The sequence below is a fragment of the Apiospora kogelbergensis genome (genome assembly GCF_038363985.1).
Source record: "Apiospora kogelbergensis strain CBS 113332 chromosome Unknown utg000003l_segment0_segment0, whole genome shotgun sequence".
Lineage (NCBI taxonomy): Eukaryota > Fungi > Ascomycota > Sordariomycetes > Amphisphaeriales > Apiosporaceae > Apiospora > Apiospora kogelbergensis.
This window is the reverse complement of record NW_027117420.1, coordinates 2,497,501-2,519,025: the sequence shown is the minus strand read 5'-3', so window position 1 is coordinate 2,519,025 and position 21,525 is coordinate 2,497,501. Positions and strand designations below refer to the sequence as shown.

General features: G+C 54.0%; 4 protein-coding genes across 4 annotated transcripts in view; 2 read left to right on the top strand and 2 right to left on the bottom strand.

The window, feature by feature from the left end:
- Positions 1–2,045: 2,045 nt before the first annotated feature.
- On the top strand, positions 2,046–3,641 carry PG998_005572 (Aspartyl aminopeptidase; the record flags this gene model as incomplete). Its single annotated transcript, XM_066872390.1, has 2 exons — positions 2,046–2,103; positions 2,194–3,641. 2 exons carry the CDS (start codon positions 2,046–2,048, stop codon positions 3,639–3,641), a joined length of 1,506 nt encoding a protein of 501 aa, XP_066732487.1.
- Positions 3,642–5,857: 2,216 nt separating this feature from the next.
- PG998_005571 (GPI anchored serine-rich protein) lies at positions 5,858–6,583 on the bottom strand (the record flags this gene model as incomplete). Its single annotated transcript, XM_066872389.1, has 3 exons — positions 5,858–5,983; positions 6,025–6,207; positions 6,299–6,583. 3 exons carry the CDS (start codon positions 6,581–6,583, stop codon positions 5,858–5,860), a joined length of 594 nt encoding a protein of 197 aa, XP_066732486.1.
- A 4,310-nt stretch (positions 6,584–10,893) lies between these two features.
- Positions 10,894–14,055, top strand: PG998_005570 (exportin-T; the record flags this gene model as incomplete). The annotated part of the gene is made up of 3 exons (XM_066872388.1): positions 10,894–11,039; positions 11,095–12,359; positions 12,524–14,055. 3 exons carry the CDS (start codon positions 10,894–10,896, stop codon positions 14,053–14,055), a joined length of 2,943 nt encoding a protein of 980 aa, XP_066732485.1.
- Positions 14,056–14,559: 504 nt separating this feature from the next.
- The window catches only part of PG998_005569 (uncharacterized protein), a gene marked incomplete at both ends in the record, with an annotated part of 7,409 nt that continues 443 nt past the window's right edge, over positions 14,560–21,525 (bottom strand). The window contains 7 exons of the mRNA XM_066872387.1: positions 14,560–14,908; positions 15,104–18,093; positions 18,191–19,263; positions 19,501–19,589; positions 19,637–20,283; positions 20,415–20,726; positions 20,774–21,511. Of these exons, the coding sequence (XP_066732484.1) occupies positions 14,560–14,908; positions 15,104–18,093; positions 18,191–19,263; positions 19,501–19,589; positions 19,637–20,283; positions 20,415–20,726; positions 20,774–21,511 (6,198 nt within the window). The remainder of the gene's footprint in view (positions 14,909–15,103; positions 18,094–18,190; positions 19,264–19,500; positions 19,590–19,636; positions 20,284–20,414; positions 20,727–20,773; positions 21,512–21,525) is intronic.

Here is a 21,525-nt window from a genome sequence, read left to right as displayed (position 1 = left end):
TTCCCACAGGCTCGTCAGAGGCCGGAAACTCATTCTCTGACCTGGTGATGCTGGGTGGAATTGTCACACGCCCATCTGTCTATATTTAATGTGCCCCATTCTATCCACCAAATGGGCCACATCATCTGCACACGGCTATGTACATGTATCGCGTGTTTACTCCGCCCAGCATCGACCTGTATTCGATGCACATAAGCCTATTTGAAGATCATACTCGAGAGCTTCACGAGAAATAACTCAGTAGATGTGAATATATATAGTAGTACTGAGTAAAAGGAAGGAAGTTGCTTAATTATTAAATTATTCATGTTACGTGCCTATCTATGTAATGTCGAAAGTTAAGATAATAGCGAAAAGAACTTAGATCGACAACTTATAGCTCAGCACTGGATGCGTAGATGGATGCATGCGTTTCGCCCATGTGTCTCTTTATATAGCTCGCATAAATTGAAGATCTGACAGCAGCAGAGGCTTGGGAAGAGAGAGGGGGAAGAGACAGCGAAAAGAGATACAGTACGAGCATAGTTGCGAGCGGAGAAGCAAAGGTACTTGGGCGTGGACTTGGAAATTGATGTACCCAGCTTGCAGAGTACCGAAGTTGTATGAGCACGACAGGGATCCCAGCCTACCTTAGCGTTAATCTCAAGCAGGCGCCTCGTCAAGGTCCAAGTTACCTAAGTGTACATACAAGCACTTTAGCTATGTACTCTCTCTCTCTCCTCCCCCTCCTAGCCTACAATCCACTGCCTACTTAGCTTGTTGTTACAAGGCGCGATAAAGTATAGGTAAGAAAAGCAAGTAGTGAGTAGTGAGTGTTATACACGTACGTGTTTTAGGCCCTGCGCATCCATCGACCGCCAGCCTTGCACAGCTTAAACAAGCAACAACTTAGTCTTGTTTTGGTAAACCAGGTCGACTGGCGGCGGGCGTACCATTATATGTATTATGTGGTAGCAGCAGTAACTTGATGTTGGATTTATCCAAGTTTACTTCCAACGGTCAAAGGCGTAAGTCAACATATAATCATCAATCCAGCAACCTCGGAGAATGATTCATTCTTCAACAGACAACCGTATGCCGTTCATTCATATAGGATGTAGTACGAATGCGCTGGCTGTTCTTTCGGCGCCCAACTCCACCATGGTGCAAGGTGGACATGACCGGCGGCCGCCCCGCAGCCCGCATACTCGAGTTGGTTTACCTGCTCCGTATACCACAAGCAGCCAACGTAAAGGTCTTTGGACTGGTGCATCAAACCGCGTTCAATTTTCGCGGGGCCGGAACGGCGAGGGCCCGGTGCGAAAATGATGCGTACAGCTTCAAGGCACTCCTTTCTGGCATTGGTTAGTAGGCTGCAGGTGGCGTGGCTACCCAATGACAACGAACAACCAAGAGCCGACTGGGTACACGTAGTACATCAACTTGGACCACCTCTCGGCACTATTTGGAGGTAGCCTTTGCTTGCAGCAACCAGCTGCATTCCAATTGCTCTGCTGCTAACCCATTGGGCCGTCGTCCATCAGTGACATCGTGATGGCTACGTTCACAAGCAAAGGCGAAGCAGGCTGATTCCCATGGTTCTTATAAGGTCAAGAAGACTGGCAAAGGTCTTGTTTGATGCATTAGCTATACGAGCAACGGATGATAAACGAACGCTCTTTACATACTAATACTCGGTAGAAATGATAAGATAAGGTGGCCCTCCATTGAGACAGTGGATACGGGTCCTTCATCCCCCCGCTGTCAATTACACAGTGCCGCCATATCACCTTAACAAACCACCGGCTTTCTCCCTCTAGTCATAGACCACCAACAAAGCTGACGGCCATTGGCGATCGCCGTTACCCCACGATTACTCGAACACAATCATCAACCGCCATCGAATCGAGAGGGCTTGCTAAATGAGCCTTGAGAGTCGCCGTCTACTTGTTTTGACGTCGTCCAAAACACTTACGTCAACTTTACAATCAGCAGCAGCAGGAGCGTCTTTTCGATACGGGGCCACCAGATTTTCCCCTCCGAGATTCAGCACGTCCACCGTCACTATGTCTCCTCCCCAGTCAGCGCTGGACTTCCTTGACTTCGTCAACGCCTCTCCCACGCGTGAGTTTCCTTATAACCCGTGATTTTCACGTCACCAATCTTGGTACTCAGCAACAACTGACCTTCTTTTCTTCCCTTTCCTCGAAACAGCCTACCATGCAGTCCAGTCCTCCATCGCCCGCCTCGAAAAGGCCGGCTTCACCAATGTCAAGGAACGTGATAACTGGGCATCGACCATCAAGCCCAGTGGCAAGTACTACATGACGCGAAATGGGTCCACCATCGTCGCCTTCGCTATCGGGTCCAAGTGGAAGCCCGGCAACCCCATCGCCATGGTTGGCGCTCACACCGACTCTCCAACCTTGCGCCTCAAGCCCGTGAGCCGCAAAACGGGAGCGGGCTTCATGCAGATAGGCGTCGAGACGTACGGCGGCGGCATTTGGCACAGTTGGTTCGATCGCGATTTGAGCATAGCCGGCCGCGTCCTGGTGAAGGATGGAAAAGGCAACTTCGTCCAGCGCCTCATCAAGGTCGACCGCCCCATCGTCCGCATCCCCACCCTCGCCATCCACCTCGACCGCTCCTCCAGCTTCGACCCCAATAAGGAGACGGAGCTTTTCCCCATCTGTGGCATGGTTGCCGCCGAGCTCAACCGAACGGGCGCCCCAGCCAAGTCCGAAGACAACAAGGAAAACGGCAAGATGGAGACCAACACAGACTTCCAGCCGCTGAAGGCCATGACCGAGCGTCACCACCCCCGCGTTCTCGAGATTATTGCCGAGCATGCCAACGCCCAAGTGGATGATGTGATAGACTTCGAGCTCGTGCTCTACGACGTCCAGGAGTCGTGCCTTGGCGGCCTCGATGAGGAGTTCATATTCTCGCCGCGACTCGACAATTTGAATATGACGTACTGCAGCGTCATGGGCCTGGTCGAGTCGGTCAAGGCGACCGGCCTCGATGACGAGACAAGCATTCGTCTGATCACCTGCTTTGACCACGAGGAAATTGGCTCGACCTCGGCCCAGGGCGCCAATTCCGATCTATTGCCGTCAGTCGTACGCCGCCTATCCGCCGTAGCCGGGCGTCGTCCAAGCGACTCGGCCGCCTCGGACAAGTCGTGGGAGCATATCAGCTCGGACCCGGACGTCGACCTCACAACGGCGTTCGAGCAGACGATGGCGGCCTCGTTCCTGGTGTCGGCCGACATGGCGCACTCGGTGCACCCCAACTACGTGCATAAGTACGAGTCCAATCACCAACCCGAGATGAACAAAGGCACGGTCGTGAAAATTAACGCGAATCAACGGTATGCGACCAACTCGCCCGGCCTTGTTCTGCTGCAAGAGACGGCCAAGCGTGCTGGCGTCCCACTGCAGCTGTTCGTGGTCCGCAACGACTCTCCCTGCGGCTCGACCATTGGGCCCATGCTGTCGGCCAAGATGGGCGTGCGCACGTTGGATCTTGGCAACCCGCAGCTCAGCATGCACTCGATCCGCGAGACGGGTGGCACCTACGATGTAGACCACGCCATCAAGTTGTTCGAAGCATTTTTGTCGCACTACTCAGAGCTCGAGCCCAAGATCTTGATTGATTAGAGTGTAGCATGGCTATTTAGTATATTTCGTATGCGCTGCAACGGCCCTGTCTACTAAGAGATTAGGCATCCCCTGATAGTGTCTTACAGTAATTAACAATTGCTGCCCTGGACTTCTACATTAGGGAATATGTGTATAATAAGGATTAAATACGTTATTGGTCTGACGTTGTACAGTCTAAAGATTACAATTGTACAGATTTATATTGAAACTACAAGTGAATGCACATGAGACTGTCCCCCTGCAATAGCGTAGAGGCGAAGCTGCCAGCCAGACTCCGTGCCCTTAAGGAAAGGAATCCGGGTTGGCCACGTAGTCGATGGTCTAACTTACTGGATATTTAACAACAACAGACATCTAAGCCAACCATTCGTCGTCGAGCAGCTTGAATGATGCCGGCTGGCTCTCCTGCTCTCTCGTCTCAAGGGACACGCGGTTAGGCCTCGCGTTCAGAACCATCAGAGAACGCTAACCCATCTGCTCTTATGATTGGAAATCCTAAATGGGTATACCACAGTGAAGTATTAATTTTCCAATGATTGTCGTCCAATAACCCACCGTCTGGGCAAAATTGGAGCATGGGGACTTTCCTTACGCGTGCATCGTCCTGCACTGGGACACGACTTCGCCGGGCTGGCATTTCGTCACCTTGGGCTCGCCATAATTGGACTTGTTACCCCCGTAGATGGCATATGATGCGTCCGGGTGCCACCAGGTTTGGTGTGCCATGAAGCACGATCAGGTAGCCGGGAGTGGGAGTTCAGCGCTTTAGTTAGTGTGGTTAGGACCCAATCTCCTAGGCTAAACCACATGGCAAAATACACATTGTAGGAAAGAGCACTTGGGTCGTTGACTCGCCACTATTCGCTCAGCCTTAGGAGCAATATGGTTAAGTAGGAATAGTCCCCAGCTATATGTAATTTATCTCAATCACTTATATATGTGTGCCGTTGGGCAACACTAAACTCATGCCAAGGACATTAGCAACTGGAAAATCGCCAATCTATAGATGAAAGAAGAAGAAGTCAGCTACTCCGATAAAGACAAGGCCATGGGGGAATTATACGGAGAACGCACTGCCCATTGTCGCTTGTTGGGACTTTCGTGTTGGTCTCTACGACGTATCTTACCAACGAGCCGCCGGGTATCGGCTGGAATTCAATGAAGTCAGCTTAGAGCTCGACGCCTGGCTCGGCACATGTGTGACCCCAGCTGGCGGCGGGTAGAAGCAGGTTTGAAGTCGCAATGCGCCAAGGAGCTGGGAGGTCATAGTGCGATGCTGACCTTGGTGCTGATTAGTAGCCGCTTTCTGGATAATCAAAGAAGAAAGCTGCAAGTCCATGTCCTACAGGGGCCACCGTGTTATTCAGATGTCAATTCGTTCCAATGAAAAGCGATAGCTACGGGTGGTCGATTGGATTGGTATAAGCTATGGTCGAAGGATAGTTTCTCGTGGCGGCAAGACTGCACTTTATATAAATCGACAACAACGGCGCATCATTCTCTCAGAGTGGCACCAAGGTCGTCGGCGGCGTAGTATCAAGCTAACATGGCCTCAATTATCGATAACAGCAGCGGCACTATCCCAACTTTATCGCAAAAATCCTCATCTACATACTAATAGATTGAGAAATTGCATAGAGTTAACCCGTACATAAGCTAGCAGGGCTTGTTGTGTTACCAGCCAATCAAAACTACCACCGTAAATCCACCACTCCATGGATCGACACCCCATCTCATGGAGAGGCGAGGGTTGGTAGCATTGTCAGAACCTGAATTAGCACCCACTGACGGCGCGTTTCAATTACAGGGGCTGGAAATTAAGACGAACAGGGGTTCTAAGCGCTGATCGTTACTAAACTGCCCGTGAGAGCCGACTGCAACAATACATGACAACCCAACTCTAGCTATGGACCAGTTCACGGATGTAATTGCTTTTTATGTTCATGTCTTTAATATTGAAATCGTCGCACTGGATCAGATATGTACATTCGAATGAGGTAATACAGGGTTTCTTATGGAAGACGCAGGATGGATTTATTTTGTCAGGTGGCATCCAAGGCCTAATAGATACAATTAGAAGCAATTAGGTACAAATATGCTCATACCATGAGATATGCCATTTCCAGAGCCTGTCTCAAAGTTGTGGTAGAAGATGGCCAAGTGACCTAGTTTGAATAGACTACCGAGCGGCAACCGGACCCATCCTAGAAAACTTAGATGAGAGCGGCGGCGACCAGGCCGGCAGCAGCGGCAAAAACGGAGGCACCGACGGCTCCAGCGCCAGCAGTGACCGGGTAGGTCGAGCTGGGGCTCGGGGGCGAGGGGAGACCGGCAGATGGCTGCTGCGGCTTGTTGGGAAGCCGCCGGAGGGGGCAGGGACGGAGGGGTACCCGCCGTTGTTGCCACCAGCGGGGCCGGTAGGGACACCTTGGCCGACGGTGACGGTAGAGTAGATGACAGTAGGCATACAGGTCGAGATAGTCTGGACCGAGGTGACGGGCAGACCGGGGGCACCAGGCTGGGTGGGCTTGACGGGGCTGTTGGAAGTGACGCTCTCAACAGGCTTGCCAGGGTGCCACCAGCGGGCTTGGTGGGCTATTGAGATTGTTAGGGATTGAAGTTCTCGTCATCAGAAATAGTTATTATAAACTTACGTAGGGGGCCGGGGCGGTGTCGTAGGGGCCGGAAGGCTTGCCACCAGTAGGCACAACGGGGACAGCGGGGGAAGTGACGGCCGACTTGGAGGGGACGACGGAGGAGACCGGGTAGCCGCCAGCGGGGGTGGTGACAGCGTAGACGGTGCTGGAAGTCACGGTGGACTTGGCCGGGCAGTTGGTGACCTCAGGGGCACACGAGGTGATGGTGTGGTACTGGGTCTCATAGACCATGTTGCCGGCCACGGCGGTGGCGAAGAGGGCGGCGGTAGCGGCGAACTGCATTTTGACTGATTTGGATTGTACGTGTAAATACGACTTGAAGTGGTAGATTGGGGGTTGCTAAGAGAGCGTAATTAAGCAATTAAAGGCTTGAGTGTTGGTGAAAGAATGGACGACCGAAGTCAGATGAGTCAGTTTTGGAAGTTGGCTGGTTGGCTGAAGAGTGAAGGGGAAAAAAGAAGAGTCCCAGAAGTTGGAGGATGGCCGTATATTAATAGGCTGCGGTGTAGCCAAAAACACACGACAAAGGGAATAGGAGAGAGGCAAAACCCACACTATGGGAAATTAACAACGAGTCGGCCATGATCAGTGGGTCGAGCATCCCGGGCCTGTTCATGGGCAGTACATGCAGGACAGGGGGTATCCACACACACACACAACTCGACATGGGATGATGGGCTATTGCATCTTGGTGCCTTTTGACACTACATACTCTAATGAAGAGTCACCCGGTGCAGTTGTGACTGGGAGACAGACGAGCGAAAGGGAGAGGCGCTTCGCCTACCAGTTCCCCAAACCTGATAGGCTATTTCTTACACCACTACGGTACCAGATGTAAATGGGACATACAACTTTGTAACCAATAAGAACTATCATCACTGATCTATAATAATACGATACACTCTGTCTAAGTCCAAAATGGTTTATGTGTGTGGTGCATCGCATATTTCCCCTTGCCCTCCTCGCTCTCATCATGGCGTCGGCTCCGCCCACGTTGCGCCATCTGCTACTGGCAGCACCATCTCCAGCAACAGTAAGCGGCAAGCGGCGTTGGGCTACCCCTACATACATACCTACGGGGTAAATGTCGATGGGTCTGGCATGGTAGGTTAGGCAGATGCAACGTATGGGGAGTAGGTTACATCGCTATATACATACGTCCCCCTTGTTGGCAATCCCTAATCCCTACATACAAGTACTCCGTAATCCCTAAGAAATTAGCATAAGTACGCCAACCAACCAAACCGCACCCCGTATACTCCGTAAACGAAGGTGGTGTTATATCAGCAAACAATTCTTCCGATGGGTGAAATCATCATGAGATCCTTCCATTGATGAAGGCAGGCAGTCATTGGGGCCATTTTACGATTGGCTTACTTGTTCGTTCTAAGAATAGCCAGAGAGGGGCATTGTGGCTTCTCTTTCGCGCATACAATCGAAGTCAATAACGGGTTGTGTGGGCTTTCGAATTATTGATTTTGGTTTCTTGCTTCAATGGTCAGCGTACGACCAATGGAAGCAGGGGCTGATAGGCTGGAACACGAGGCGCGAGGGCCCAAAAGGCGTTGCTTATCATACCCACACTAGAAGCTAGGAAAATACTTAATCGTAATGTGATGTAAGGAGGAGCAAGTCTCTTCAAAAACCACGCGTGGTAACCAACCTCCGCCAGAACCCTTTACATACATACATATCCCTGAGCAAGGCCCACGGCAGAAGAAAGGAACAGGGAGGCAATGCCTAGGGTGTTTGTGTATGTATGTATGTGAAGATAATCTTGTTTCCGGTTGCGGGAAGATAATAAACACACTAAATGAGTAGAGCGAATGACCACATAGCGCTGACAGGAATTGAACCCATCTCGCATTACCTTTGTGCTTTCCACGCTGCTTGGCTGTTAGCTTAGATGCGGGGGTGAAAGCTAGCAAGCATAGTATCTCTGAGAGCCTTTGAGAGGCCACCAGGAGCGGAATGATGGTAATACCGCTAATGCAGGTACAGACGCTTGCTTCCCTTTTTCTTACCTTGGGCTGTAGATTCTGCTAGAAAGGGTTAAGCACATTGGCCAAGAGAGCCGTCTGGAGCACGCGTTATCCTAGCAATCTCCCTCTTGACCAGTGCATATTACAGTACACTGGTGCTGGCGTCGATTGTGGAATGATGGGCATTCTATGTATATTATCCTGAATTATGTAATGCAGCCCAAGGCCTACTGTATTCCTAACCAACTCCTAGGAAACTGTGGTCTATTTGTGTTTTGGAGCATTGGGGGGCGGATTAAGCATTCGGTCCGCCTTTGTTTCACTCTGACAACGCCCGCCCGCTGATCGCCGCCAACCCTCCATGCTTTTCTCTATTACCACTGCTCGGCCTCAAGCCTCGAACCAGAAAGCATCTGGCGGATTGCCCGCCCCCGGGCCGCGGCCGTGGCTGCTCTGGTGGCTATGGGTGCTAAATCGGTAGTTCGGGAGCGAGCTAAGAGATGCACGCCGACAGCCAGATTGGGACAGCGCGATTGATGGGGTGGGAGTGCTTCCACCTCTCCCTGCACCAAGTAAGGGGGCAATTTCGTTAGTGTCTGGTATGTAGGCCCTTTCGATCGTCAGTCCCTCGTCATTCGTGTCGCCCAACCCACTTTGGAACTGTACTTTATACTAACCTTACCGAGAATGGCCCGCCCGTTCTGGCCTGTCGTGTGACAAGAACAACAACTATAAAAGGAAGGCCAAGAAGGAGTAAGATGACGGTGAACAAGTACCCTAGCCATTAAATTGTCCGGCCTACCGCTTTAAGTTGAATTTAATTTCATTGTGGCATAGTGCGAGGGATCCTAATTGCCTTCCCTTCCACCTGATGTGTATCGCATGGATTATATTACAGTTCTTTCGGGTCGGAGGTTTTTTTCTTTCTAGGTGGGCAGGAAAACTACAACGGCTGCTTCACTACTTCAAGTGATAACCACTCACTGCATGATCTATAATCACGTTTTAACGTGTAATTATATATTAATAAAGCTCGGAGCTGGTATTTACTATCAAATAATGCTTCCCTGTTAAAGTATATACATTAGCCAGGATCGGCCCAGACGATCGGGTGGTCGGTTAGTGGTCCATGAAAAGGGGTCGTGCTCGCAACCGATCGTGCTCGGATCATCTCTTATCCCTCATATCGTCTTTCCATTCTTGATTCTTGATTTTCCATCTGATGCGCTAAGTCTTCACCTTAACTCTTGCTATTTCATATCCTATCTCTATCTTTCACTGCCCATGGTTTCAGAAATACTGTGGCCTGTCTTCGTTGGGCTATAGAAATCTATTTCATAGCAAGTGAATTTAATGTCGGACTTAGGCCATTGCGCCCACCGGCATAAGTATCAAAGTGCGTCAAGATGGATGAATATAGAATACAACAGCTAAAGTATCATAGGTTCTACTCCCCGGGCCTTAGTATGGCTACTACGGGGAAGCTGGTTACCCAGCAGCTATATATATTCAGCGTTGCATTATGGAAGCCGTGCTTTGTCCAGTCGCATCGACGCGCAAGTTCCAGCGCACATTGTGAAGACCATGAAGCCCTTGCCAGCGTGCTATCTCCTTAGCTGCGGAAGCGCTGCCTCGCCCCCTGGTTTTTGTAATTGAATAAATTTATATGCTGATCCATGCGGTGGCGATAGGATTGAACAGGTTTAATTGGTTGAAATACCTTGCACAAGTGTGTGATCCCTTGGTGCTGTATTGTGCAAGAGAACCAGGGGGAGGCAACGCTTCCGCAGCTAAGGAGATACTCGTATGCCCACCTTTCATGTGCACTCGGCAAGCAATATGGCAGACTGGGGCTGGTGGACTGGGGATCTTTAGGTGGAGTAGAGATGAGGCAGGAGTCAGGGCAGAAAGTCAGGGCCGACAATTGGAATTTAACCCCGCTGTTGCCATGCTTGCTTTTGTGAGTGCGGTGACTTAATGAGGGGGAGGGTCAGAGAGGTGAGGAGGCACTGGATGAGGGGCTTAACTATGTATGTAGGGTGTTCACCGCCCTGGCAGTAAAAGAAGTCGAGGACCCAGCCCGACGTTGAGGTCGAGCACCACACAACCACAGCCCAAAGCCCAAAGGTGGGGGTGACTGGATTGTGCACAATCACAATCTGATGTCTTTGTCTGGTAGTGTCACTATCCGACATCCAGCACATGCACAAGGAGAACAGGAAGCCATAGATACGTTGTTCAAGCAGTCATTTGGACTTTTCTCTCCAATTCCTGTTCACGGCCTTTGCTCTGCCCTGCTCAACTCAGCCCTGCCCGGCGGCGGCGATAACAACTCTGCCTATTCCGCCTTAGTGCTTAAAGTGAAATAAATCCTTTGGGCATCTCTGCGACTTCCGACATCCCACGTTCTCCCGCCTGCGTCGAAACCGATCAAACCATCCTCACAACTCCCACCCCACCGAGTATTTCACCAATCCCGACAACCTACAACTTTGCACCCATACACACACCACCGTCGCTCGCCCGATTCCTCCAGCCCTTGCTTGCTGAAGCATGCTATATGCACCCCACCGCGGGCTGCCTGAATCGTAGCAGCTCCCGGCTGTAAAGATGGACTCTCAAATCGAGAATGCCATAGAAATCGTCTGGAATCCCACTGGGGGTGATCCCAACCTCAAGGCCCAGGCCTTCGAATTCCTCGACCGCATCCGATCCGACCCCCAGGCTTGGCAGGTCTGCACCAACATCTTCACAAAGTCCCCCCAAAGCCTCTGAGGTTGTACGCCATGTCTGCCTTGAGATTATCAACAGCGGTGTCCACACCCAAGTCCTCGGCGGTCAGGAGCTGATGTACCTGCGCGACGCTCTGATGGGCTACGTCAGAGAGAACTACGCTGCCGCCCAGCCTGACCAGGTCGACTCCCCCAACCTGCAAAACAAGCTCACCCAGACTTTGACCTACCTCTTTGTTGCCCTCTACGCCCAGGGCTGGGAGACCTTCTTCGATGACTTCATTGCCATCGCCACACCTCAGGGAGGCCAGAACTGGGACAATATCCAGGGCGTCACTCTGTACCTCCGCATCCTGGGCAATGTTCACGATGAAATCGCCGATGTCATGGTCATGCGCCAGGGCAACGAAATCAAGAGCCACACAGATCTCAAGGATCTGGTGCGAGCCCGTCATGTCCACGCAATTGCTCAATCCTGGCAGGGAATACTGGCCCGGTATGCTAACCAAAACGATAGCATTGCAGAAATGGCCCTCAAGGTCATTGGCAAATGGGTCAGCTGGATCGATATTTCGCTTATCATTGGCGACGGCATGCTCAACCACATTTTCCCTTTGATTGGCCGTAACAGCCCGTCCGGCGGAGAAGACAAGGTGCGAGACTCGGCTGTCGATGCTTTCACCGAGATAGTGGGCAAGAAGATGCGACCTGCCGACAAGACGGAAATGATCTCTTTTCTCAACCTCCGTGAAATCATAACCCGGCTGATCGCTAGCCCGCCCCTGAGTGAATACAAGGGAACGCCACGCTATGATACCGATCTGGCCGAGGCCGTTGCCAAGCTCGTCAACACTGTTCTTGCCGACCTTGTCCGCGTGGTGGAAGACCGCGCCACTGACGACGCCACGCGTTCCAAGGCGAATCAGCTCCTGCAAGACTTCTTGCCGCTGCTTCTGCGCTTCTTCTCGGATGAATACGATGAAGTCTGCTCCACCGTCATTCCCTCGCTCACCGATGTTCTCACATATCTACGAAAACTGTCGGATCTCCCATTGGGCTTCGCTGATATGTTGCCCCCTATTCTGAACGCTATCATCATGAAGATGCGGTACGACGAGACGTCGTCTTGGGGCAGCGAAGACGAGCAGACGGATGAAGCTGAGTTCCAGGATTTGCGGAAGAGGTTGCAGGTGTTGCAAAAGAGCGTTGCTGCCGTCAAGCAAGATCTCTATATCGATGTTTTGAGCAATTTGGTTGCCAACACATTCCAGCGCTTGGATGAGCAGGGAACTCAGCTGGATTGGAGGGACCTGGACCTGTCTCTTTACGAAATGTACCTGTTTGGTGAATTGGCAATGCCCGGCCAACAGTCGAGCTCCAAGAACCAACAGTCTTCCTTCGCATCGGATCGTCTGATGGCGATGATGGCCAAGATGATCGAGTCGGGCAAGTCAAAACAGTCCCAACCATATACCCATCTGGGGACACCCAGCTAACCTGGAGTATAGGTATTGCGAGTTTCCCCCATCCTGCCATTCTTTTCCAGTATATGGAAATATGTGTGCGATACTGTGCCGTATTTGAGAACGAGCGCATGAACCCGTTTACTGGTCAAGTATTGGAGACGTTTGTGCGTCTAGTTCACCATGACCACCCTCGCATCCGGAGTCGTTCTTGGTACTTATTCCACCGCTTCGTTAAGCATCTGCGAGCACAGGTCGGAAATGTTGCCGAAACGGTTATTCAATCCATCGCAGATCTTCTCCCGATTAAGGCTGAAGTACCCGGAGACGATGCCGACGATGACATGTCCTCCGATGAGCTAGACAACTCGGCTGATGCCGTCTTCACCAGCCAGCTGTATCTATACGAGGCCATTGGCTGTATTTCTTCTACGACAGCTACGCCAACAGCGAAACAGGCCGTTTACGCGAGGTCTGTCATGGATCCGTTATTTATTGATATGGAGCAGCACTTACCTCGCGCCAAGGCGGGCGACGCCCAGGCTCTCCTGCAAATTCATCATATCATTATGGCATTGGGCACACTAGCCCATGGCTTTTCTGATTGGACGCCGGGCACGACCTCCGCCAATCAGCGACCTCCGCCCGCTAAAGAGCTCTCAAATGAGTTTTCTCGGGCTGCTGAGGCTATTTTGCTTGCACTGGGCGAGTTAAACGCGTCCTCGGAGATCCGAACCGCTTGCCGATCGGCGTTCTCTCGACTCCTTGGTGTGCTGGGAGTTGCTGTTCTCCCCCAGCTGCCCCAGTGGATCGAAGGCCTCCTTTCCCAAAGCTCGTCCAAGGACGAAATGGCCATGTTCCTCAGGCTCTTAGACCAGGTTGTGTACGGCTTCAAGACGGAGATCTACGAAGTTCTCAATCTCCTATTAACCCCGTTGCTCCAAAGAGTATTCGGCGGTCTGAGGGAGCCCATTAACGGCACCGACGATGAGATCCAACTTGCGGAGTTGCGCCGCGAATACCTTGGGTTTCTCTTGGCCATTCTTAACAATGATCTCGGCAGCGTTTTGGTTTCAGAGACCAACCAGGGATTCTTCGAACCCATGATCACATCGATCCTCGGCCTTGCTCGGGATGTCGACCCCGCATCGGGCAATCTCCCAGTGAGCCGTATAGCGTTCGCCTTGCTCGGAAAGATGACGAGCGTTTGGGGCGGTCCTGACGTGGCCAACATCGCGGCGAACCCTTCGGCCCCGAGCGGCTCCCCAACCCCTTTGATTCCAGGATTCGACCAGTTCTTTATTGACCGGTTCCATACGCTATGCTGGGAGGTGCTACGGGACCCCACTTTCAAACCGTCCAATGACGCTCAAACGCGACAAGTCCTCACCGAGATTGCCGGGCTCGAGCAAGCTATCTATCTCAAGACCGGCGATGCCTTTATTCAGAACTTGCAGTCTTCCGTGTTCCCCGCCGTGGGAACTGATGGGACCGACTTCCTCCGTGCTATGACGACGTCCACGGATAGAAAATCTTTTACCAGATACCTCCAAGAGCTACAGAGATCCATGAGGTAAATGTATTAAGGGACAACAGACGATGGAGTAACTTATGGAAACCAAATAAACCAGTTGCTGGCTATCTAGGAGGCACGGAGTGTCATTGCAGCTGGCTTTCTAGCATTTACATATACAGGAGTTACGATAAGGCATTATACCAAATATACGCCTATGGGGGTTAAGAAGTGACCCGAAAAGGCATGTTCCTGCTGTTTTAAACGATACCCCTTGTTTATGATGATGATGATGATGTACGTCAATTTATCGTCCGGACCAAGGCCTGAGCCTTATGCAGACGTTATCTCCGTGCTAGCTACTATAGTACACTGGTGCGGCGCCCTTCTGGACCAGTCCAGTGGCCTTCAATCCATCCACTGAAGCTCGGGCCTCTAGCCCGCCGAGCGCCTCCTTCTGCCAGCCCCCACCGCTTCCTAGAAAATACCGCACAGGCCGTGAACGCGCTAACCGCGTCCCCCGACGAACCTGCTATCTACTCTATCTACATCTATCTATAGCGCCTCATCAACGCTTAACAAAAATGAAATGGGGAGGGGATCGGTAAGCTAAGTCGGTAAGTCGTGAGACGTGGTAGGGAGCCTTAGCATCCCTAGGTGGGTAGGAGTGGGAAGAGGGTGCTGGTGGTGAGACCTCTGCTGGAGCGAGAAGGTCGAGATGAACATTGTTCTGGGGTACCCTTCGGGGTTTGGCAGCAGCAACAAGAGCTGGCTGTGGGGGTGCTGTTCCGGTGCTCGATCGTACTGTAAGTCGCACGAGAGTACCGGAAATGGCGCGCGATGCGCCGTTGGAGGCTCTTTCTGAAGTGCTGTGAGCGAAAATCCACCGGTGCGATGCCGATGGGTGGTGGGTGGCGCTGTGGAGGCTTTTACCGATCCGAACCGACACCGAAGGGCTCGAAAGCCCCCGAGCCGAACCGATTCGACGGCGAGATACCCTGTATACCAGGGTAGCTACCGCTGTAGCTGCCTCTCGACAACTTCCCAGCCGGTGGTGGTGCCTGTGTGGCTATGGTGGCTTTATTCAAGCCTGGAGGGGGGCTGCTATTCACCGCGTTTTAGGCCGGAGCGCTCGAGGGCTGTAATAGCCCTGGGGATGCTCCGGCGGGAGCCCTTTCGGGGGCTCTCTGGGGGGGCTCCTGGGGGGATCGTCCTCCACCGCCGCGCGCGTGAACCGTCCTAGAAGACCCGTTCGGAGCAAGAATATGGCGGCGGTTTTGGCTCGTCTGGACTCCCAGATCTCCTTAGTGCTTTTCGGAGGCCTGGGCCCCTTCCAGCCGGACCCAGGAGAGGCCCAAACCTCCTCCCTAAGTGCGTTGTACCTGCTGCACTGTAGCAGGACGTGCCGGACTGTCTGTCGGTTACCGCAGGAGCACTGCGGTGAGTCGGTTCGTCGGATCTGCCACAGGTAGTCCTTGAGGCCTATTTTGCCGGTCCGGAGCTGGAAGACAGTGGCGGAGACTGCTCGCTTCATGCTGGTGTAGCGGTCGAGGGTAGCCTTTTCCGGTTTTGGCAGGTGGTGGTGGAGGACTCTGCCGTGTGGTGCGTTCTCCCACTCGTCGATCCAGCGCTGGCGGGTCGTCTTTTTGGCTAGCATGCGCTGTGCAGCTACTGTAGTGAAGGGGGCTTGGTTAGTAGTAGGCCTGAGGGCCCCCTGGGGGGTGTGCCTCTTCGGCTGGTTTGGTCCCCTAGGTGCCCTGGGTGCTTTGCGCCTTCGGGTATGCGGTGCTGCCTCTGTAGCGCCGGTCGTTGTAGGTGTTGTAGCCGTCGCCGTGGAAGCGGCGGTACCCTCTGTAGCCTTGGTTTCGTGCGCTGGAAGCGCTGTAGTTATAGCGGTCTCCAGCGCTATATTCGCTGTGACTACAGCGGTCTCCAGCGCTGGAGGCGCTGAAGTGGCTCCTGTAGGATCAGGCGCCACAGTGGCGTACCCTGTAGCGGGAGCCACAACTGGTCCAGCCACTAAGTCCCCTGTAGGCTTAGTGGGTTCGGCCACTAAGCCCGCTGTAGGACTAGGGCTCCGCAGTGCAAAGACTGCTGTGGTGTAGGGGGCTGGGGGCTCAGCCGCCAACTTCGCCAGCTGGTCTGCTGCCTCATTTCCAGGGACTCCGGTGTGGGCTGGGATCCAGTGGATGTTGACGTTGATCCCCTGTTGCTGGAGGGCCTTCAGCTGTTCGGCGATCTGCCGAAGCAGCCACTGGCCTGACTGACGCTGTGGCCAGGCCGAGGACGCTATAGCGGCCTGGTTGTCGGTAAAGATGTCGACTCTAGTGAACCTTCTGACCTGTTGTGCTAGAGTGATCTCCAGCGACATGTGAATGCCCTTCAGTTCAGCCAGGTACACCGTCGACTGCGTCTCTTTACCCATGTATGCGAGCTTCTGCCGGATGAATTTCGAGGTAGGCTGGCGAGGCTGGTACGTTGCCGCTCCCACGCCTCCGTTGTAGCCACTCCCATCAGTATAGAAGACTAGTGATTTTTCACTATACGTCTCGATAATGTGGTCATGGTGAGCTTTGCCAGCCTTCTCTCCCTTTTTCACCACGGTAGTGATGCGTTTCCACCAGGGTGGCACGACAAAGGGTTCGATCCGTTCCAGCTGTGGTTGGTGACTATGGTACTTCTGGTGGTGTTCGATCAAGCGCGTGAGAGGCGATCTCCAGTGAGCTTTCCTCGCTGTGTCTGATGCCGCTACCCCGTAGCTAGCCGTCAGTGGGTTCGCTCGCAGCCGGAGGTAGGCCATATGGTTGGCTTGGAGCAGCTGTTGTTCGATCGGCAAGACGTGCATCTCGGCCGCCATCGCCAGCACCGCTGTAGTGGAAAGACCACCTGTAACCACCAGTAGAGCCTCTTGCTGCAGCTTCCGCAGCGCCTGGAGGTGCTGCTGCGTCAGGCCTTCTCTCATGGCCTTGACGTGAGGCTGGTACCACACCGTGCTGCAGTACGTGATTTGCGGTACGATGATCGCCTGGTATAACTGCCGAAGTTGAAGCGTACCGCATCCCCAGTCGGCGACAGTGATGGCTTTCAGGCCTTGAATCGACTTCCGAACCTTGGTCTTGATCTCTGCGATGTGGTGGTGCCAGAGAAGCCCCGGGTCAAACCAGACGCCAAGGTGTCGGAGCTTTTCCTGGGGCTCGATCGGGTCCACGCCAGGGAGCTGGATGCACTCCTCTAGCGGGGTTCCCGAAGCTGTTTTGGGGCCTGTGTTTTTATTGGCTGCACCTACCCCTGCCGGAGCTTGGGCCCTTTTGGTGCGGAAATGCATCAGCTCGTACTTCTGCGGGGCAAAAACGCAGCCGTACTTTGTCGCCCATACTGCTGCTCTGCCATGCGCCGTTTCCAGCACCCTACAGTTCGCCGCCGCAGAGGGCCCAACGACCAAGATACCCGTGTCATCGACCCAGGCTGTAGTAGATACCCTGTAGCTGCTACCCTGTACCCCGGCTACAGGGTAGCTGGCGCTGCTCCCTTGTTGGCTGGGGGTGCCAGTCCCTGGGGCCGCCCCGGAGCCCATCACTGCAGTGGAGCCTCCCCCTAAGATTTCGTCGAGGAGGTCTGCGTTGTAGAAGAGCCAGAGCAGTGGGGAGAGCGAAGAGCCCTGAGGGATGCCGTAATTCTGGGTGATCCAGCCCGACTTTCCTTCAGGGAGCTTTAGTTGTGTGCGGCGATCCTTCAGCCACTTGCTGATCCACAGGACGATGGGTGCTGGAAGTCCCCTCCGCGCGAGGCAGTCGGTCAGCTTAGCATGGTCCACGTTGTCGAACGCCCCGGAGGCGTCCAACATAAGCAGTGTGGCCACTAGATATTCCCCTGTATCGGCAGCGCCGTGCGCTTGATGAATCCGTTCCAGAAGGACGTGGACCGCGTGTTCCGTGGATCTCGTCTTGCGAGCTCCTATGTGGTCCTGTGGAAGAAGGTTGAATTGTTCCACGTAGTAGCTAATGCGTTCGGCAATAGCTGATTCCAGGGCTTTGCCGATCGTCTCCAGCAGAGCGATCGGCCTGTAGGCCTTGGCCACGCCATAGTCTTCCTTCTTCGGCTTCTTTAGGACCACTGTAATGGAGTCTTTGAAGGGGCAGATGCCCCGAAAAAGACAGTAGTTAAACAGGGGGGTGCAGGAGAGGAAGGAGAAGGTCTACCGAGATGCGGAGGATGTAGTTGGGGACCCCTGACGGTCCAGGGGCCTTGTGCGGCCTGGGACGAAAGATAGCCTGCTCTACCTCGTCCCTAGTGAGCGGCGGGCAGTCGATCTTAGTGCTGAAGATCAGTGGGGGGCCAGGGGTCTTGGGTATGTCTGGTGGTGCCGGGAAAAAGGCTTTGCTGAGCGCCGCCACTTTTCCATCGAACGTAGTCTCGTTATTGATCGTGGGTGTGACGTTCTGTTGTGCGGCTCCCTGGCCTCGTGTTTTAGTCATCTTAACCAGCCCCCACAGGCCCTTCGGGCCTTCCGCGCTAGCTCTGTTCACTTTCTCCTGCCAGTTCTCGGTGAGAGCCTTCTTGACCGCCGTAGCTTTCTGGTTGCGCACCTTACGGTACGCTTCCCAGGCTCCCGGTGTCCTGGTATGCTGCCAGACCTTCCGTAGCCGGTTCGTCTCCCGGCATTTCTCCTTACAGGCCCCTGTAAAGCCTGGAGTGTGGCGGATGGTAGGATTCGCGATAGGTACGGTGTCCTCTATAGTGTCCTGTAGGGCAGCGACCACCTTCTGGAACGTGTCCACCACGTCCTGATCGGACGGCCTGCCCTGAAGCCTTGGGAGGCGAGCTGCCAGCCTAGCTCTGAATACGTCTACCGGAGTGTTCTTCCAGAGCTTCGTCGGCGATGTGCCTGCGGCTTTGATGGTGCGTAGTTGGATGGTCGTGCTTATTGGCCAGTGGTCCGAATCGTGGTGTATCTCGTCCGCACGTCGGCATTTTAAAAGCTTACTGGCCGCTGTAGAGTTGCAGATCGCTAGGTCGATAGTGGAGGCTGAATCACCCTCCTCCCGGGTGATGGTGCCCTCTGGGAGCACCACCTGGAGAGACTTCGTGCGTAGGAAGTCCCTGAAGTAAGGAAGGCCTTGGCGTGCCGAACCCCTGTCGCCAAGGTCCTCGGCCGCCCATTCCGGGCCCTCCATGTTGAAATCGCCTACTATAACGTGATCCGATCTGCTATGCGCATCCCTGGTGTTGGTAAAGATGGCATCTAGTTCCCGGAGGGTACTGGTAGGTTGGTCTTCCGGGGGTTGTTATACACGTTATATACGTGTAGTAGGTTAGTACCGGCCGAGCCGGTGTCGTAGGTAATAGCTACTGTCGCAATATTGGCGCTGTGACTGGTAAAAGAGATTCGAGACTGATCAAGTCTCTTATTAATAAAGAACGCCACTCCTGGTGGCTTAGCTCCCCTGCGTAGGGAGCCAGAGGGTGAAGGCCTGGGCCCTCGGATTGTGACTGTTGTATTCGATTTTACTGATCCAAGGCTCCTGGATAGCAATGATGTCGTATTCCAGGACTTTCGGGTCCCGGAACAGCGGTGCCATTACCACGTCCTTGGATTTTCTGACATTGTACTGTAAGATGCGTAGCGTAGGTGTGCTAAGCATTACTTTCGGGGTAGGATGTCGGAAGTGATGAGGCTGATCGGTTCCTCATCGCTTTCCTCTTGGGGCTGTTTTCTTCCCCTGGTGGAGGAAGTACGGCGCTTTAGTGGCGCTGGTTTCGAGGCCTCACGCGCTGTGCTCTGTTTATGAGGCGTGGCGTGGGCGATAGACGGCATGTCCGGTTCGGAGCTGGCGGCCTCTAGCGCGCCTTTTCTCTTCCTCTTCTTCTTTCTTTCCGGCGCCGTATACGTTCCGGAAGGCGCAGAGCCTGCCAGCTCATCGTCTAGGTCGTCTTCTAGCCGGCGGAAGGGTCGGGGTTTTTTGGCACGGGCACGGTCGAGCTCTCGTTCTTTCCTTTCCTTCTCTTTCTTCATTGCTTGTAGCTGGTGTCGGGTCATGTGTGGTGCGCTGAAGTTGGTGTCTGCTTTAGCACCGTCTAGGCGGGCCGGCATATCTCGGGTCCCTTCTGCCAGGATGTCGGGCATAAGCTCATCCTCTTCGGAGGAGGCTTCCGGGGGGTCGTAGATCGAAATCGGTTGGAAGATCGTTCCTGAAGGTGCTGGCGTGGCGGAAGGTGCCGGTGCCGGCGTGGCTTTCAGCGGGGGTTCGGTGGCTTCAGTGGCCGGTGGGGTTCGGGGGGGCTGTTTGGGGGGCTGTTAGCGGTGTTAGTAGTGTCCTGGGCGAGCTGCTCCCGCGTGGCTCGGTCCTGGGCCTGCTGGAGCAGGCTGGCCAGGCTCTGGGCTGGTGTCTCCCGGGGTCGCTCCAGGGTAGCTGATGTGGTGACCGGCTCCAGGGTAGCAGTTGCGGTAGCCGGCTCCAGGGTAGCTGTCGACGTTGGTGCTGTGGCAGGTGCTGCCACAGGCGTTGGCGCCGGTGTGGTTGACGATGCCAGTGGGTGTTTAGGCGGTCCTTCCAGGGCTGGCGGTGCAGGTGGCCTCTGCGTGGTGGGGGTGGCGGTGATGGTTCCAGGGGTTTCAGTGGCTGGTGGTGCGTGCACTAGCGCCTGCGGCCAGTAAGTGGTCTTGTTTTTTAGCGCTTCCTGGACCCGCTGGCGCTCCCGTTTCCGGTAGTCGCACTTGGGATTCCAGGCGGGGTGCTGGTGGCGGCAGTTGCTGCATTTAGGGGGCCACGGATAGTGCGGACGGGGCACTTTCGCGTGTCATGGGGGTCGGAGCAGAAGCCACAGATGTCGCGCGCGGCAGCGCATTGGGTGGTGATGTGACCGTATTTTTGACATCGGAGGCACTGCTTGATCCGGCAGGCTTTATCATAGCGTTCCACCGGGTGCGTCTCGTTGGACCAAACGCATCCGGAGAGGATTAGTTTATTCGCAGGTCCAGGGTGGCTGAATTCCACCACGAGAGAGCTAATAGGCTTTGTAGCCCCTTCCCTAGTAAGCCAGCCCATGTAAGTGACCGTGCTGTCCTGGATCAGGCCAGCATTTAGTGCTTTGAGCTGTTGTGCCTTTTCTGGGATTTGGTTCTGGGAGAAAGTGCTCGTAGGAAGGCCGTGGATGACGACGCCATAAGTAGGCACCACCACTTTGGCCTTGGATCCGACGAATTTCACCCACTGATCGGCATATTCGATCAGGGCCTTGGCCTGAGCGACAAAGGAGGTATGCACCTGAATGTCCCCAGACTTAAGGAAGACGGCGCTGTCGACCTCTATGCCACTGTACGGCTTAGGGGCCACCGGGATGCTGTCGGCCATCGGAGTGTCCACTGAAGCCTCTGGGCTTGTGGCTCCTTGGTAGATGGCCCTGTTGATGTGGTCGATGAGGGCCATCTTTATCGTCGCCTCGGGTTGAGTCGTGCAGTTTAATGGTGATTTCCCTCTCGCTGGTGGGAGTGAGGTATTCCCGGTGGATTTCTCCCGTGGCTGAGGTCCAGGTC